Source organism: Haliaeetus leucocephalus, unplaced genomic scaffold (genome assembly GCF_000737465.1).
Source record: "Haliaeetus leucocephalus isolate CR32 unplaced genomic scaffold, Haliaeetus_leucocephalus-4.0 Scaffold871, whole genome shotgun sequence".
In the NCBI taxonomy this organism is placed as follows: domain Eukaryota; kingdom Metazoa; phylum Chordata; class Aves; order Accipitriformes; family Accipitridae; genus Haliaeetus; species Haliaeetus leucocephalus.
Genome location: NW_010973307.1, coordinates 4,478,493 through 4,494,652, shown reverse-complemented (window position 1 = coordinate 4,494,652; position 16,160 = coordinate 4,478,493). Strand labels below are relative to the sequence as shown.

At 53.7% G+C, this 16,160-nt stretch overlaps 3 protein-coding genes across 7 annotated transcripts in view; 1 reads left to right on the top strand and 2 right to left on the bottom strand.

Moving 5' to 3' along the window:
• Positions 1-365: 365 nt before the first annotated feature.
• CENPO (centromere protein O) lies at positions 366-6,400 on the bottom strand. 2 transcript variants are annotated; one of them, XM_010583173.1, is made up of 7 exons: positions 6,338-6,400; positions 5,762-5,988; positions 5,103-5,269; positions 4,604-4,715; positions 3,518-3,777; positions 2,869-3,040; positions 366-1,247 (listed from the first exon to the last, which is right to left on the bottom strand). In XM_010583173.1, the coding sequence occupies exons 2-7, from the start codon at positions 5,790-5,792 to the stop codon at positions 1,123-1,125; spliced, it is 867 nt and encodes a 288-aa protein (XP_010581475.1). In that variant the 5' UTR covers positions 5,793-5,988; positions 6,338-6,400; the 3' UTR covers positions 366-1,122. The 2 variants fall into 2 exon arrangements, with proteins under 2 accessions (XP_010581475.1, XP_010581474.1); XM_010583172.1 differs by having other exon boundaries at positions 6,261-6,344.
• A 38-nt stretch (positions 6,401-6,438) lies between these two features.
• PTRHD1 (peptidyl-tRNA hydrolase domain containing 1) lies at positions 6,439-9,682 on the top strand. 4 transcript variants are annotated; one of them, XR_775370.1, is made up of 3 exons: positions 6,439-6,654; positions 7,158-7,443; positions 9,456-9,682. XR_775370.1 is itself a non-coding variant. In XM_010583170.1 (3 exons), exons 1-3 carry the CDS (start codon positions 6,634-6,636, stop codon positions 8,058-8,060), a joined length of 615 nt encoding a protein of 204 aa, XP_010581472.1. In that variant the 5' UTR covers positions 6,582-6,633; the 3' UTR covers positions 8,061-8,129. The 4 variants fall into 4 exon arrangements, 2 of the variants coding, with proteins under 2 accessions (XP_010581473.1, XP_010581472.1); XR_775371.1 differs by lacking the exon at positions 9,456-9,682 and adding an exon at positions 8,486-8,670; XM_010583170.1 differs by lacking the exon at positions 9,456-9,682 and adding an exon at positions 7,634-8,129 and having other exon boundaries at positions 6,582-6,654; positions 7,158-7,324.
• A 310-nt stretch (positions 9,683-9,992) lies between these two features.
• The window catches only part of NCOA1 (nuclear receptor coactivator 1), a 183,777-nt gene continuing 177,609 nt past the window's right edge, over positions 9,993-16,160 (bottom strand). The window contains exons 18-22 of the mRNA XM_010583169.1: positions 14,666-15,065; positions 13,653-13,827; positions 12,286-12,469; positions 11,298-11,387; positions 9,993-10,179 (exon numbers count right to left, since the gene is read on the bottom strand). Coding sequence (XP_010581471.1) covers positions 10,015-10,179; positions 11,298-11,387; positions 12,286-12,469; positions 13,653-13,827; positions 14,666-15,065 — 1,014 coding nt within the window. The 3' untranslated portion in view covers positions 9,993-10,014. The remainder of the gene's footprint in view (positions 10,180-11,297; positions 11,388-12,285; positions 12,470-13,652; positions 13,828-14,665; positions 15,066-16,160) is intronic.

Sequence of the window (16,160 nt, the reverse complement as noted above, 5' to 3'; positions counted from 1 at the left end):
TCCCTTGTTGGGGCTGTCGGCTCTTCTAAAGCGGCTTGAGCTGCAAAGGCTCAGCCTTGAGAGCCTTCCTCTGTGAGAAGCTCTGAATACTAGGGGCAGGAATCGCTACCTGGAGCTACGACACTCAAAAGCTGGAGGTCACATTTAAACAAGTTGTCCAGTTCAATCTGGACACGGAGCTCTCATGATTACAGAAAAAATTTAAAAAATTATGAAGTGCTTTCCCTGGGCCTTATCACACGTAGGACTGGCATAAAAATGAGATGGAAGAAAATACTGTCATTTAAACCATGTGTTACACAGCTAAAATCAACAGAAGATTTCTTAAACACCACAATTTCAGTAACACAGAACTTTTATTAAGAAGTTTAAAAAATACTGTGACACAACAGCAAGATTTTAAGGATCTCATCGAGATTTGAAGCACAACAGGACAGGACACCAGCAAAGCTGCCCCATGCCTGAAGGAAACAGCATGTGTAGAGCTACTGCTGGTGTGAAATTTTCTGGAAAGTTGTGTGTTTGTGTGGGGGGGGGGGGGGGGGGTTAAGGCAGCCCACACGAGGGCATGGGCTGCTGCTGGCAATAACTGAACGTCACCTCTGTCCCTCAACCCCTTCCAGCTTCTAATATAAAGTCCTTTCCTGGCTGTAGTAAGCAGGCTACAGACTATTCTGCTTGTTCCCGTCTTTTTGAGGTGCACTGGTTAAGTGCACGGTGCTGATCCATAGGGCATCACCCCCAAAGCACCAAGACCCTGAAGTTTTAACATAGTTTCTGATTCCAGCTGCGAGATGTTTCCTGCAACTGTGAAGTTCTGCGGCACCAACCGCAGAAATCAGCACTCGAACAAGCAAGAAGCACAGCACTAAGGAAAGATTACCTGCAACAAGAGGCACTCAAAGGAAGCAAGAAGCACAGTGCTAAGGAAAGATTACCTGCAACAACAGGCACCCAAAGCCTCAAGAAAACATCACTCTCAAGATTCAAACTGGGCCCATAGATCCTCAGGGGGTTCCCAGTAGCAGTGCTGCAGACCATGGAGAAAACACACATTTCGAGATCGCTCCCCACAGGCAGGGAAGCTTGGGAAGGTGTTTTACTGAGGAGAGCCCGGGTGGCTTATGGTGCTCCATCCATGCTTTCTTCATCGCTGCTGAAGGAGCGGAAGGCTTTGTGCAGGGCCACGCGGCTAAACAGGTCCGAGTGAGCTGCTGCCATCTCCGCTAGAGATGCAGGTGCATCCGCTGGCAGACAGAAGCAGACAGATTAGTGGGGAAAGGAAAATTACATTTTCAGCATAAAACTATTTGCTTCTCATTCTTCCCTTGTCCCTAGGGAGTCTTTCACTCTCCCTTGCCATACAGTTTTCCGTCTCATAACCCTTCTCTCTCTCCTTCCTAACCCTTGTCCTGCAGCATCCCCATGGGATTTGATGGCTGCAGAAAGTGCAAGTGCCTTAAGAAACACCCACTGGTGATGGGTAAGGACAGTAATGTGGGAGCCTCAGCCACTCAGTTGCTCTCTTAGCTCAACAGACACAGAAATTTGTGAGCAAGGGCAGAGCTTCACCTATAAGGGGATGGCTACCGCCAGGAAAGGAGAGGGGGAACTGTTGATACAGTGCACGACTCCTCCTCCAGCCTAACTGCAAGCCAAGTAGCTCGCGGAAGCAGGCGTGAGACCCTGACTGATGGCAGAGAGAAGAGATTATTAGTTCCAGCTGCTCTGTTCAGAGCTCCATCTAGCTGCACATTGGTCCACATGCTCTGCAGCCCAGCCAGCCAGCCGTGAGCAGGACACAGTGCAGCTGGAAACACGGGGAGACAAACAGGCAAACGATTCCTAAGCCCAGTTTGGCATTTGTAGTAACCAGTTACAAAATAGTGCAGATCCAGGATTAAGCCGTGCCACGGCGTTAGGGTTGCACAAGTCACTCAGCGCTGTGGTCAGTCTTTGCCGTACCAGGAGGAGGTAGAGTTACTGATACAGAGGAGGGGGAGCAGGTGGTGTTGGGGAAAGATTTTTCAGGCAGAGATCTTTGTTAGGAGTATTTCACAGTATCCCTGACCCTTTCTAAGGGGTCATAAACCTCCCTCCTGCCTCTCTTCTCTCTACCGTTGCACTGCAGTATGTGCCAGCACACCTAATAGTGCAGCAGGGGCAGTTAGGGCCTGGCTGCCCAACACCAGGCCTCAATTAACCATTTATCTGATTGCATTGAGAGAGAGAAATTCCTAATGCTAAAAAGATCCTGTCTTATTTGCTTACAAGTAACTCCCACCCTACAGAAAGGTCACAGGGCTGGGTGCCAGGTTTTCAAGGATTGGAAACAAGTCCAAGGCCATAAGTCGACTGGAACAAACTATCACTGTGACTGAGACTGGCGGCTTCTAAGTTTCTGGCTGTGCTTGCTTGCCAGGCTCTCCCACACATGCAGAGTGCACTAGCACAGGCTGGCCTCTATCTGGGAGACTTGTGAAAACAGCATCCTGATCCTGCTAGGACCATACCGGAGTCTGCACTCTGAGCAACTGCAAACTGGGAATGAGCAGCCCGTCCATCTGAAGTGATCCAAGCTTGCACTTTCCTTCCTCAGCCCCATTCTATTTCCCTCCCTCCAGCCATCTCATCTTGCCAGTATTGCAAGAGATCTGTGCTCTCGTGCTAGGGATGAGTTACAACTGCCTCAAGACTCAGCACCGATGGCACACAACCCCTTCTATAATCTTTTATCCCTCAGAAATATGGCAGCCTGCTCCCTTTTGTCTCCAAACTCAACTAGAAAGAAACCCCATCCATCTGCAGAACCACAGTACAGTCTGCCTACCCCACACCCCCAAACAGACCCCCACACCATCCACTTACGTGTGCAGGAGACATTGACTTCAGTGGGGAGGCTGCAACAGAGATCTCCATAAAGCAGCCTCGCGTTGAACGGAAAGGTCTTGCTTTTACTTGACACCTTGTAATTAAAGACCAGCAAGTTACACAAGGAGTTCCTCTGCAAGGTTCCTTCTATCTGGTCTGAAAAGTGTTCCTGGAGGGACAAAGACAACTTGTGAAACATGAAGCTAGGAAGGGAGTCCATCAGCACAGGGCTGGGAGCTTGCCAAGTGCAGTGCCCCCATCCTCATACCAGCCTGGCATTCCCATACGTCAAGCAAAAACCCTTGTGTGGGAAAGACTTAAATAAATCAGTGCTCATGCATGCCCTTAAGCCACATCCTCCAGAGGCTCTTTACAAGATGACAGCTATTTCAGCTTAGGGACCTCTGGAGTTTGGCAGTAAATTTTAAATGAGCCACCAGACAACATCCAAGTACGTGACAATCGACAGAACAGGCAACTGAGTTTATAGTCACACGATAATTTGTGAAGTTCTGAAAAACAAGAGCCGTGAGTGCTCCACGTAAAGAAAACTGCCAAATTCCCCCCCAGCACTTCAGAGGCTCATAACACTAGGTACATTAAAGGGAAAAGGACGGGTGAACAGCATTACTGCGGCCACTGGTACCTGTAACTGGTCTGCTTGGTACTTCCTCCCAGCATAAGCATTGAGGTGGTCTGACAGGACAGACAAGAAGCGCCCAATGTCCGTCTGCAAGTACTGCTTGGCTATCTGCTCCAGGGGGATGAAGGTGGGGACAGAGTGCTGGTGAATCTGCACTTCTGGCTTGACGAGAAGGTGCACGTAGTAGGAATCCAAGTAGGTGCTCTCATAAGCCGTGCTGATGCAGAAACACACTCCCTGCTTGGTCCGCTTCCCATTGATCCCTTGGGTCCGGAGAGAGAGGGTTTACTCAGCACTACTCTAACTCATCACCACACAGCAGCTTTGCTGGGGCAACCCAAGACTGCAAGAGGGGCTGCATCCTCTTACTAGGCTAGCTCACGGAGCTGCCTCAGAGGATTAAAGACTTGCAACAGTTTAGGGACATAAAACACAGCAACTTTTTAATAAGGGACCTCTAGGGAATTCAAGCAGCTTAATGGTAGCTTCAATTCCCAATAACTGAGCTATGCTGCCAATTTCTAACACAGTCCTGGCTCCAACGTGACAGGGAGAACAGGGTGCCCTCAGTGGAGGCAGGCAGCACTTCACTGCGCCAAGGAAAGCGGCAGGAGCACTCACAGAGGCGGGGGCTCAGCCCCTTTGCATCAAGCAGGGCTCATGTCCTCGCACTGCCCAGACCACAAAGCAAAGGTGACTCTTGTTGGAAAGCAAAGTTTTTTTAAAAAGCTCAGGACCAGATGAAAAGAGGGTGCTGACCTCACAAGCTTGCTTGGAAGACCCAGACCACTGGATATTTAACTGCCTAATTCCCAAAGATTTCATTTGTACGTTTTCCAGAATCTAGACCTTAGTTTAAATGATACTGTTCAGCAAATAATAGTTCCTGGAACATCCCAGAGGCCTCCTGTGAAAGGCATGGAATTACAAGGTTACTGCTCTTCCAGCATTTTCAGACTCTAATGGCTTCAAGCACAACTGCAGCAATGTTAACAGGGAAGTTACACTTCACATCAGCCTCATTTTCCAAAATTTAGCACCCCAGAAATGCAGCTGTTGGCAGAACACATGCAAATCTCGAGACATTACCTGTGAGGTAAGAGACCTGCAGCATGGCCTTAATGTTTTTTATCTTCCACTCCAAAACAGCCCGAGCACCAGACTTTGCTGGATCCGACATGGCTCTTTTTTCCCTAAGTTGCTACAAAAGCCAGAAGAGAAGAGAGGTCAAAAATTGTTGACACAAATGTGTCACCTGCAGGGAACACAGTCAGGATACAGAGAAATAATAACCGTGCTCTGAGAAAAGCAAGATGGCATTTCTAGCAGAAGAGGGAAGGGGGAAAAAAAAAAATAAAATCAAGAAAAGAGTTCGGAAATGGCTACACAACCTCCAAGCAAGTAGACCCAGCAGTTCTGACTACAAAGTACTGAAAAGAGAGGACACCAGGACTGTATGTCACTTAAAAAGGGAAAATAAAAACCCAATAGTTGACTCTATATGAATACCCTCAGTAAATCCACCCTCTGAAAGTGGGAGCACGCCTGAGCCCTCTGTAGATCTCTGCAGCAAGCCCTTTCTCACTACCTTTTTCTGCAGGCGCACTTTAGCCAGCAGCTTATCCCTCTGGAGTCTCAGCTCCCGCACTCTCGCTTTCAGCCTGGCCCGCTTCTCTTCTTCCTGCTTCATTTTCTCTTGCTTCACAGCTACCTCACGAGCTTGTGCCTCCAGCCTTTCCAGGTGAGCAAACACCCCTGCGAGGAAAAGCATGACAGGCTCAAAAATCCAGGCTGTAGTTATTAGTGGTCTGCACCGCGGTACATGAAACAAAGTAGGTCCAGTGCAGCTACATAAAGAAACCACTTACAATAGCTTTTCAAAGGGGCAGAGGGCAGGCAAACATCTGGCGAAGAGGCTTCTGGCCATTTTAAACAGCAAGGCTGAGTGCTAGCAGACCCTAAACACTGGGGTACCCTGTACCAGCTAGCTAAGCTCCTGGAAAGCAGAGCAAGCTAGCAGATGCACCAGTCCTGATCCCAATAGATCTGTAACTCCCAGTTTTACTTCTAACCCGGCACACAGAGCAGTGAAGTGACTTCTCTGAAGCCCCCATGCTCTCCACTGCCCGAGAGTGACTCGTTACCTGACTCAGCAAGCCAATAGCCCCAAACATTTTCAGGTTCACTCCTGCAGGAGGACATGCTTTGCACTTGGATGTCCTGCACCGCGCACCCCTGAGAGCTCACCTTCTGCTGAATTCCTTTTCCCTTCCTCCATCTTTCCTCGCCGCTCTCCTGCGAGCAAGAAGGCAGATGTCAGCCCTCCCTGGCCAGGCTCCGTCCCAGCAGCCAGAGCTCTTCCTCAGGGGACCTTCCTCTTCCTCCTGCAGCTGCAACGGGACTCTGAGAAGCACCGAGGGCAGGTCTAGCACCCGGGCCGACCCTCAGGCAGGCACAATCCCAGCGGCCGACGGCTGAAAAGACACGTTATCACCAGAAAAGACACATTATCACCCAACATTTTCTATCAGCCACCGTTTCACACCAGCCCCATAAGGAAAAACCCCCTCGGGAGTGCAGGAAGGGACAGGATTCACCTGCCTCCGACAGCAGGACGAGCCCGGGGAGCCGCCACAGCCCCGGGGGGGACCTGGGGTCTCCTCACACGGAGGGGGTGGGGTGAGGTGGGACGGGGAGGGAGACCCTCCCGCCCCCGGCCCGGTTCCCCAACGTCTCCCGCACTCACCACAGCAACCAGCGCTCAAACCGCCCGCCTATCCCCACCGCCAGAACGACACCGCCTCCCCCGACGCCATTTCTTACCTTTTGCCGTACAACAAAATGGCGGCGGCCCTGCCTTTCCCGGCGCGCCCCGCGCGCGCGGCCGCCCCTCCCAGTAGGCTGTGCGGACGCCGTACGGCAACATGGCGGCGCCCGGAGCGGCAGCGGCGGCGGCGGCGCTGGTACAGTACGTGGTGCTGCGGGGGGACCTGGGCCGCCCGCCGCGGTCGTGGCCGTTGGGCGCGGTAGTGGCTCAGGGATGCCACGCCGCCCTGGCAGCCGCGCATGCGCACCGCCAGCACCCCGACACCCGCGCCTACCTGGAGTTGGGCGGCGCCATGCGGACCGTCGTGCTGGAGGTGCGCGGGGCAGGACGGGAGCCGCGGGGCACGCCGGGAGCGCCGCTCTGGGGAAGCGGGTGGCCGCCATTTTGAGGCGGGTCCGGCAGAGCCTTCAGGGGGTGGTGAGGGGGGTGGTGTTCATGGCGGTGATCGGGGCAGCCTCTGTGTGGACGTGGGCAGAGCTGTTTGCCTTAGGACGCTGAGCCAGGCAAGCTGTCCAGGGAAAAAAAAAAAAACAAAACCAACGCATTTTTGACGGTTTACAACCTGTGTTGGCTCACAAGGCCCAGCTCCCCCACCCCAGTGCTTGCAGAGGCTGGCGGTGCAGCCCGGGGCCTGCAAGAACAAAATGCCTTTTGGGTAAGATACAAAGTACGGGGATTGCCCATCCTCATACCTGTGTGCAGGCAGGTGGCTGCCTCCCTGTGCTGGCCACTGTCCTCGGTGTGAGCTACCTTGCTTGGCCTCTTCCCCGCTGCTCTCGCACCCCAGCCCTCATAGCGGTCTGTGTCTCTCCCCAGGCTCCGGATGAAGCCGCCCTGACGGCGCTGGCAGAGACCCTGAAGCAGCACGGCATCGACCACGAAGTGTGGACTGAGCAGCCTGAGAACATGGCCACCTGCCTGGCGCTCAGGCCCTACCCAAAGGACCAAGTGCACCAGCACCTGAAGAAATTTAAATTGCTGAAGTGAGCAGGAACGGGCACGGGCAGCTCTCCTCCTGAGCCAGAGCCGAGGTCACCCCCAGACAGGCGCCGGGAGGAAAGCTGCTGTGTCTTGGGAGTGCTGTGCTAATGCTCAGCAGCAGGTAGTCTTCTCCTCGCGTGGTGATAGCAGTTACACGGTGTGAAACGGTTCTTTGGTGGGGAGGATTAAATGTTATTCTGTGCAGAAATGTGACTATGTGTTATATTAACCTGCTGTCTACAGGCAGTGGGCTTGCAGGTCGTCCCCCTGCCAGCACAGGCAAACTTGAAAATGTCTCTCCTGCTTTTTAGGGGCGAGTTTTCCCTTGGGCGGCCCTTTGAGCTTCCCCATCCGTCCATCCTGATGGCTGTTTTCCCCATGCCCGAGCTCCACAAGCAGGGCCTGGGTGTAGGCACAGCTGTCCGGCGGCTCTGGTCCTCCCCGTGGATTTGGCGCTGGTTCTGCTGCTGGTGTGGCCATGCTCCCGGCATCTCTCCCACCTCCACCCCTCGCTCCGTGGCTGCGGAGCCATGCCAGATCGCTTTTTCCTCCCGCACCAGCGAGGCCGGTTTGTCCATGATTTTATTCGCACTGAACCGCGCGATGAAACCCTGCCGGGAGCCACGCAGACAGCAGACGGCAGCATTGGCCATCGAGCCAGGACTCGCTGCAGACCTCGTTCTGCTGTGTTCGGCCTCGTTTACAATAAAAGTATTTGAAATGAGCCACTTAGTTTAAAAAAAAAAAAAAGTGCGTTGTCAGCTAGAAGTGCATGTGCCCCACCTCTCCCCATCCTGGTTGTGCTGTTAATGCCACTGTCACCCCCTGCCCCCTCCCAGGCCCCGCAGTTTCCCCTTTTCCAGAGCTGAAGGTGAGCACAGAGCAGCTCTTCGTGGCCTTGAATTTAGGGCTTGAGGCAGGAGCTGTGCGCTGTTTCTCTTGCTGTTCGCTGCCGAAGCCAACCCAAGCAGCGTTTCCACGTTGGTGTTAGGCACGTCGGCAAGCCCCTGCGACGGCAGCCCCCCACTGAACACCCCACCGCGGTGCTGGGGAGCATTTCCCCACAAAACCGAGCGCCGAAACCCTGGTGCCGTGCTCCAGCGGTGAATTCGGTGACTAATAACCACACACACACACTCTCTCTATATATATTTTCTCTGTAGCGCTTTCAGGTTTAAGATGCTGTTTTTTGCCACCAAACTCCGCACACCGGCTAATTTCCAGCTCTCCCCAGTGTGATGAACCGCGGTGAAAGAGGGGTTCCCGGTGCGAGGACCCCGGCTGCCCACACCTCCTGCCCCAGCAAACAGCCCCGGCACCGCTCCGGCATCCCCATCGGCACAGAAACAACGAAACGTTAGCTGGCAACTCTGGTTCTTTTTTTTTGTTTGTTTGTTTGGGGTTTTTTTTTTGTCATCTTTAACTCTTGCAAATGTCAATCAACAAAGCTACACATTTTTCCACACACCAGCGCAATTTTTAGAGGGAAAAAAAAATCCCCCATAGCCACCCTCCCCCCATAAAAGTCAGCAGTGAATATTAAAAGCGACCCCCAACTAAAAGAGAAGAAAACAAATTTATACAGAGCTCAGAGCTATTTACAGTGACAGGCTTGAGGGGAAAAAAAATAAGCTATCTCCCAACAGAGAATTCAATTATTATTATTATTATTTTATTATTATTATTTTAAATAGTTTAAGCTACCTCAGCTGTTAAACACAATCAAAGCAGAAAGAACCGACTGCTTAATTTTATTTAATATTTAATCAGAAAATTTTATCTACAATAATTGACAGACCCCTCCCCCCATCCTTCCCCCTAAAAATTATTGCCGTTTTTTCCCCAAACTGTTCTTTTTTTGTCTTTTTTTTGTCTGTTTTTTTTTTCTCCTCCTGTTGTAATATACACATTGTAGCCCCCCTCCCCGTTTCGCTCGGAGGCCTGAAACCAGCATAAAACATGGAAAAAATGGTGGGTCAAAATACTCTGTTTTGTGTTTTTTTTTTTTTTTTCTTTAAAACCGACAAACTCACGATTGCTAGAAAAAGCTGATTGTACGCACAAGCGGGCTGGGGCGGAGGGGAGAGAAGGGGTTTTGTTTAAGCGTGAATAAAAAACCGGCTTTTCCCGCAGAAGTCCAGCGCCGATCCCCTTCCGTGCCCCGCGCCGAGACGTGATCAGTGACAGATCCAGCTGAAACTGAGATTGCTCTTCCTCCTCCTCCTCCTGCCGCCGCCGCAGTCCTCCAGCTGCCTTCTCCCCCTCCCCGCCTCCCCGAGAAACCTTCCTCCAGATTAAGAAGCCAGCAAAATGATTACAAAAATAAGAATCATCTGTAATTTTGGCTCGAGAAACCAACTGTCCCGCCTCGTCGCTTCGCCGACATCCAATGCTTTTTAAAAAAAAAAAAAAAAGAAAAAGAAAAAAGAAAAAAAAAGGGGGGGGGAAATAAGGGGGGGAAAGGGGAAAAAAAGTGGAACAAAAAGGGGAAAAAAGGGGAGGGGAGGGAAAAAAAAGGGGGAAAAACCCCACCCCCCCAATAAAACAAAAAAACCCCTTTTTGCTCCAAACACTACGAGCTGAAGAATGGCTGCGGGTTGAGATATCAAAAATCTCAGAAAAATATATAATATATATATTTATATATCTCTGTACGTCTTCTTATTTAAATTTCACATTCCTCGAAAAGCGATTATTCAGTCAGTAGCTGCTGAAGAAGGCTCTTCTGCTGGCCCGGCGGCGGCGGTGGCCCGGCGGCGTTTTTCGGGGTGCCCAAGGGAGCCGGCGGGTTGAGGTAGGGATCTCCTACCAAATTCACTGTACACTGTACATCGGCAAAGACCTGAACCTGTTGTACCTGCTGGGACACAAAAGAGAAGAGGGGATTTAGCGGGGCCGGGGCAGGGGCCGGCGGCGGCGGATCTGGGTACTACGTGAAGTGGAAACTCACTAGAGACTTCCTCTAGTCTGGAGCCACCCCAGAGAAGAACTCTTCTGTCTTCTTGTCCTATAAAAAGAAAACCGCTGCAACTCATTCGGCTCTGCGAGGTTCATAACGTTGCTCATCCAAAAAAAAAAAAAAAAAAGGCTTTTTTGGGGGGGAAAAAACCAAAAAGAAGCCCAGCCTGGCATCCCCTGGGTGAAGAGGAGCCGCGGCGTGGTGGCCGTGCCGGTGCTTGTGGGGTGGTGAACGAGGTCCAGCGCGGCTGTTTGATCAAAATTAAGAGCTTTGGTGTGTCTCGGTGGTGCTGCCGGTGCGTCCCTATGGGCTCTGCGAAACCAAGGCTGCGCTACGGGGAAGGGGGAGGCGACGCCGTGACGCCGGCGGGTGTCGGATGAGACGGGGATTGAACAGGATCGTCCCCGGGAGCCGGAGGCATCGGTGCCGGCGGCGGGCGGCTGGGCACACTTTGGTGGTGCTCGGTGCTGCTCAGAGGGACAGGCAGCATCTGGCAGCGCTGCCCGCAGGTATGGACGCCGCCCCCGCAGCCTCCCCCATCCAAATTTCCTCACTCTGCCGCGCTTTAACGTGGCGGCCTGGCTGCACCGTGGCAGCACAGGGGCCGTCGGCCGCTCCGGTGATGGCCGAGCCTAGGAAAGAAACCCTCCCTGCTCGCTGTCAGCCCGGAGCCGGGGGCGAGGGGTGTTTAGCACCAGCGCTCGTCTATTTTTCCAGCTCAGCTGCGGCGTCACCACTCTTCCACGCCAGCAAGGAGGCCGAAAATGCTCACGGCAGCGGCGTGAGCTTTGATGCAAAGAGGGTTTGTGAGCGGTGCCGGCGTCCCCGAGGGCTGGCCGTCCCCCAGCACTGGCGGGACTGTGGTGTGCTTCAACTCAACCCTGCCAACCGGGGCCGGCCCCGGTGGAAAGCAAGCGTGCCGAGCCGGTACGGCCGGGGACGTTCAGCCTTTATGGGGGGGGAACCCGTGAAACTCCTCGGGGTACCTGAGATGCGCTTAGCAGTTTCTTACTGACCTGCGCCCCATCTGCTTCTGTTTTCAAAAGGTCAGTGGAGGAAAGCTGGTTGCAGTAAAGGCCCGCGGGTCTCAGCGCTGGGTCATTTACCTGTCAAAAGCAAGATCCAGGCTCAGCTGGGGCTCCTGCATGCCAGAGGGGCACTCGCCACCCCCTCGAGCTGAGTTTTGGGGGGATTTGGGGAGGGGGTGCTCATGGATGGGGCAGTGGCAGGGGACTGTGCTGTCAGCATCCTCCCTGCACTGCAAAGCTGCAGGGTTTTGGGGCATCGGTGGGGGAATCCCAGTGGGCAGCTGGGACCTGTTTCACCTTTCTCCCCATCTCCTGCACCTCTGCTTGGGGCTGCTGCCAGCTCCGGGGGCATCTCATCCCCAGGGAGCATGAAACAGCACCCAACTGCTCGGCGAGACAGGAAAAAGCCACCGGCTCAGCCCGTGCACCGCGGCCAGCTCAAGGGAGGGACCTGCCTCCTTCCTCACCGAGCCCCGCGGCTTCTCCCTGGGGAGGCTGCAAGCCCCAGCCCGCGACGTCCCACGCAAAACCAACGAGCCAGGAGCTTAACGGCGCTGAGACAAACCCCAGCAGCTACAAATGTTGGAGGCATCTCAGACTGGCCCAGGGAGGATCTCACCAAAGGGCTGGGACTGTGGAAAGGTCCATTATCCAACTGTTCCCGTTCCCCATTCCCTGTCCCCAGTTTTCACAGCTTCCTGGGGATACACGGCTACAAACGGACCCGCCACCAGCCCACCACGAGGGCTGCAGGTGCTGGAGATGCTTGGCACGTCCCCGCACCCCCCAAGGACACACGGGACACTCTGGGACGCCAGCGGCCTTGGGCTCCAGCACAGCGGCAATGCCAGCGGAGGCAGCCAGACCTTTGCTGCTTCCCCCTTTGGACACCGGTACCCCCAAGGCCAGAGAAACAAACGCTGAACGCCTGGGAGGTGTCTGACCATCCCAGGAGCGGGGACGGCATGGCACTGACCTGCTCTGAGCACATGGAGTTCATCCCGGGCATCTGCAGCGAGTTCATCTGCATTTGTCCGGCCATGGGGTTCATGTTCTGGACGTTGGTGTTTCCTCCCGCCATGGAGACGGTGATGCTCATGTTGTTGTACATGCCCTGCTGAGCAGGCGCCGGCTGGCTCTGCCCCGCTTGGCTGAATACACTGAGAGAGAGAAAAAAGCATTACCTGGGTGTACGTGGTGGCGGGAGGCACCTCGAGGTGGGTCCTGAGCCCCTGGGGTGGCCCGAGCCGTGACGGCAGCCAGCCTGCTTCTCGGTGAATGCCGAGACCGCTCGCGGCAGAGAGCCGGTGGAGCGGATGGGAGCCCTGCTGGTCCTTGGGGACAGCAGGAGGGACAGGGAGCGTTAGAGGTGCTGCCTGCAGCGAGGCTTAACCAACGTGGAGGCTGGGAGGAAGGAAGGTGGCTGCTGCGGAGATATCCGCCCTCCGCTCCTCCGGTAGCAGGAGGCTCCTCAGTGTGATGGGGTAGAGGAGGAGAAACACCAGTGCCAAGAGAAGGATCATTACAGGGCTTCGGGCTGGATTAAGGGTCAGTCAGATGCAGAGCCCTGGTCTATGTGTTCACCCCTTCACGCTCCATCCAGTGCCCTCCTCAACACCTGACCATCCCCACTTCTGCTCCAGGCAGAAGGACAGCTCTCCATCGCAAAGGCAAGGTGAAACATCCCACCTCCAACAGAGCTCCCATCTCAGCCCACCCAGCCCGGTAACCTCCTGCTCTGTGCTGCTTGACCAGAACAGGTTAGCTGAGCTACCTGCACAGAGCCAAGACACAAAGCAAGGCATCCCCCAGGTGAGCTTTTGGGGTTTTTTTTCTCCATTTCTGGAGATCTGAAGCTCAAACCTGACTCATGCAAAAAAGGCAACAAGTCTGGTGAATACTCTTCCCATTTGCTTCCCTACATCAGAGCTGGACACATCTTAAGAGAGTCATGCAATGACCTGGGACTGCTTGTCTTGACTCAATTTATTGTCATGTTTCCTAAGGCCACTTTCACGAGACACAAATAAGCCACTTGTTTAATTAAAACCCAAAGACCTGCTTCACATCTTACTCAACACATGTGCTCATTCATTTAAACGCTGTGGGCTTCTGGCTGCCCCTGAGCCGAGGTGAAGATGAGGACATGGGTTGATGGTGACTTCTGGAGGACATCATGGTAGGAGAACACAGCCTAAGCTCAGCACGTGTCCTCAGCCAGGCGTCACCTATGGGCACTGCCAGCCCTGCCAACACCCTACCAGGGGACCATCACCTTGATGTCACCTTCTCTGTGTGTATGTGTCACCCGTGTGCTCCAGCTTATGCCCACCATGATCTTACTTGCTATTCCCCATGGCTCCTTGCTGCCAAGTCTTCATGTCAGGCGACTGGTAGCCCGGTGTCGGCGGAGCCGGCTGCAGCATGGGGCTTTGCGAAGGTGGGAGCTGGGGTGACATCAAGGGGCTGCTGGGGCTGAGCGACGGAGCAAAGGCGGGTTCACTTTGCTGACCCATGCCTGGGGAAGGACAGACAGCGTCAGGGGTGCTGAGATCCCCGCCAGCAGCCCCAGTTCCCTCCTTCTCCCTTGCAACCGCTAGCATTGAACCAGAACTATCATCCTTGACTTTTGGTCTCAGGGTCTCTGGTTTTCATTTCAAGCAGCTGTATTACTCAAATGCAAATATTTCAGGGATGAAGGAGCAGGGAACCCCCCTCTCAAGTGGTTTCCATCAGCAGGTGTTCCTCTTTAGCATCACACCTGGCTGGAAAATAGCCAGGGTAATGATGAGACGATGCCAAAGCAGGTTCCTGCAGGACTATCGCAGCCACAGAGCAGTTTACTCATCAGTAGTCCACCTTGCTGAGACCCTGCATTAATACTTGAACGTGAAGACCTTCAAGATGGTGCCCATCTGTGCAAAACTGCACCGGCTCATCCATCTCATAGGAGCTTGGTGCCCACACAAAGAGGTGTAAGCTGCCCGCAGTTCATTTCAGCCATCTCAGCAAGGCTTTGGCCTTTGCTGGAGCATATATATTTAAGGAAGCACAATTTAGAGGACTGCCTTGCAGTTTGATTTTCAAGGAAAGAGTTAAGGAAATTATTTTCAAGGAAAGAGTTAAAGTTGCCCCAATGATAGCTTTTTTTTTCCTCTGAGATTCAACCAGGAAAGGTCTCCTGGGGGGAGGAGACCAGGGACCAGACCAGGTTGGGTGAGATGGCCGGGGCTGAAGCCCGGGGCGATGGGCAAGCAGGGCTGGGCTGCAGCATCCTTGGGGGTCTCCGGCCTGCCCTCCGCCTCTCCCTCCCCACCGCTGGACGGCTTTCCAATGCAACCAACTGCTCGACGTACCTGATCCCGAATACTGAAAGATGTTCTGCTGCATCTGCGGGGTCATCCCAGCGCCGAACTGCCCTCCGACGCCGCCCATCATCCCCCTGTTCACCATGCTGCTGCGGTTAGCTAGCGCGGCCTCGGGGTTGGATGCCAGCGGCGAGAAGGGGCTGGTGGAGGTGGGAGGGTTTCCCGGGGTCGTACCATAGTTTGGGGGGTAAGGGAACTGCTGGGGGGGTGCTTGGGGCAAGCGAGCGGCTCCAATCTGTACCGGGAGCCCAGCGGAGGGAGGGAGGTTGTTTCCGAAGCTTTGCTGTCTCATCAGGATGGCTCGCTGCTGCATAAGCTGCCGCTGCCGGTGCTGTTGGCTGTAGAGCTCGCGCTGGCGCTGGGCCAGCATCTGGGCGTTGAGGGGAGGCTGCGGAGAAGGAGGGGGATGCCCTAATTGTCACCGTTACCCTCCGGTTCTGGCAAACAGCTCAGAGCATCCCCCCCTGCTGCAAGAGCCACGGGTGGTCCCATTCCCCAGCTTGGGGTGCCCATCCTTGGTTTGCAAGGAAAGCTGGAAAAACCCCAAAATGCTGTAAATTGGCCCATTTGTGCCGCTGCAGGGCAGAGCAGGTTGGAGATACTAAAGATCAGCCTCTGCATGTGCCGAATGGCAAAGCTCCAGGAGCCAGAGCATCCCCCAAGCCAGGAAAACAGGCTCTCAGTCACCTGGCTGCCACCAGCCACTCCTCTCCTCTGCGGGACCCACTTCTTGTGGCCTCAGGCCTCACCAGGATGCTCCCACGTGCCAGAGCCCAGGATCCCTGACTTCGACTCTTTTGGTTGTGAGATGTTAAAAAAAAAATCCCCATCCCACAAGCTTTTCCATCACCATGGGCTTGTTCCCCATATGGCCGAGCCAGATGTGTTGGAATAAATCAGCTTAAAAAGCCTGACAAAGCCATCAGCGGTTGAAATTGGAGCTACAATGGGAACTGTTCGGTCCCCTTTCCTATCAGTAATGCTCCCCATAGCACACTAGGGATGTCACACTGCTTCATGTAAAGGCAAAGGCTTCTCCGAGAAGTAGAATAAAGTCACCAGAACTCATCTACACTTTCCAACTTCTCGTACCCAGCAGATGTTTTATCCACTTTATTAGAAGCCAAACAAGAACTTTAGGGCCTGGGGATTTGCAGGATCATTAAGAAGATTCACTAGAGATTCTGGTATTTAAAAGATGGCATCTATTTCCTAAAGATCCTTCTCGATTAAATGTGTTAGCACATCTTTCTCTAAGCAATAACAAAGTATTTATACCTTAAGCAGGTGGAGGAGCTGGAATAAGGGTGAAGCAAAAAAAACCCCTGACCCACAGCAGCTCATCTTGCAGCCACCTCTCTGCACGCGGGAGAATTTTTCTCTCCCGTTAATGACAGAGGAGTGAGCCAGGCTGTGCTAACAGGGAGGGCACGGGGATTAACCCTCAATTTTTCCCAGCTGGAGGACCGTGCCGCATCCCCCT

Bases quoted from the DNA above. Each gene is read 5' to 3' on its own strand.
- CENPO (XM_010583173.1), bottom strand. From the start codon at position 5,792: ATGGAGGAAGGGAAAAGGAATTCAGCAGAAG. The intron at 3,778-4,603 runs GTAATGTCTCGA...TCCGGACCCAAG, and splicing joins GCAGGTCTCTTACCTCACAG to GGATCAATGGGAAGCGGACC. The intron at 1,248-2,868 runs GTAAGTGGATGG...TCTGTCTGCCAG, and splicing joins AGTCAATGTCTCCTGCACAC to CGGATGCACCTGCATCTCTA.
- PTRHD1 (XM_010583170.1), top strand. From the start codon at position 6,634: ATGCGGACCGTCGTGCTGGAG. The intron at 6,655-7,157 runs GTGCGCGGGGCA...GTCTCTCCCCAG, and splicing joins TGCGGACCGTCGTGCTGGAG to GCTCCGGATGAAGCCGCCCT. The intron at 7,325-7,633 runs GTGAGCAGGAAC...CCTGCTTTTTAG, and splicing joins AAGAAATTTAAATTGCTGAA to GGGCGAGTTTTCCCTTGGGC.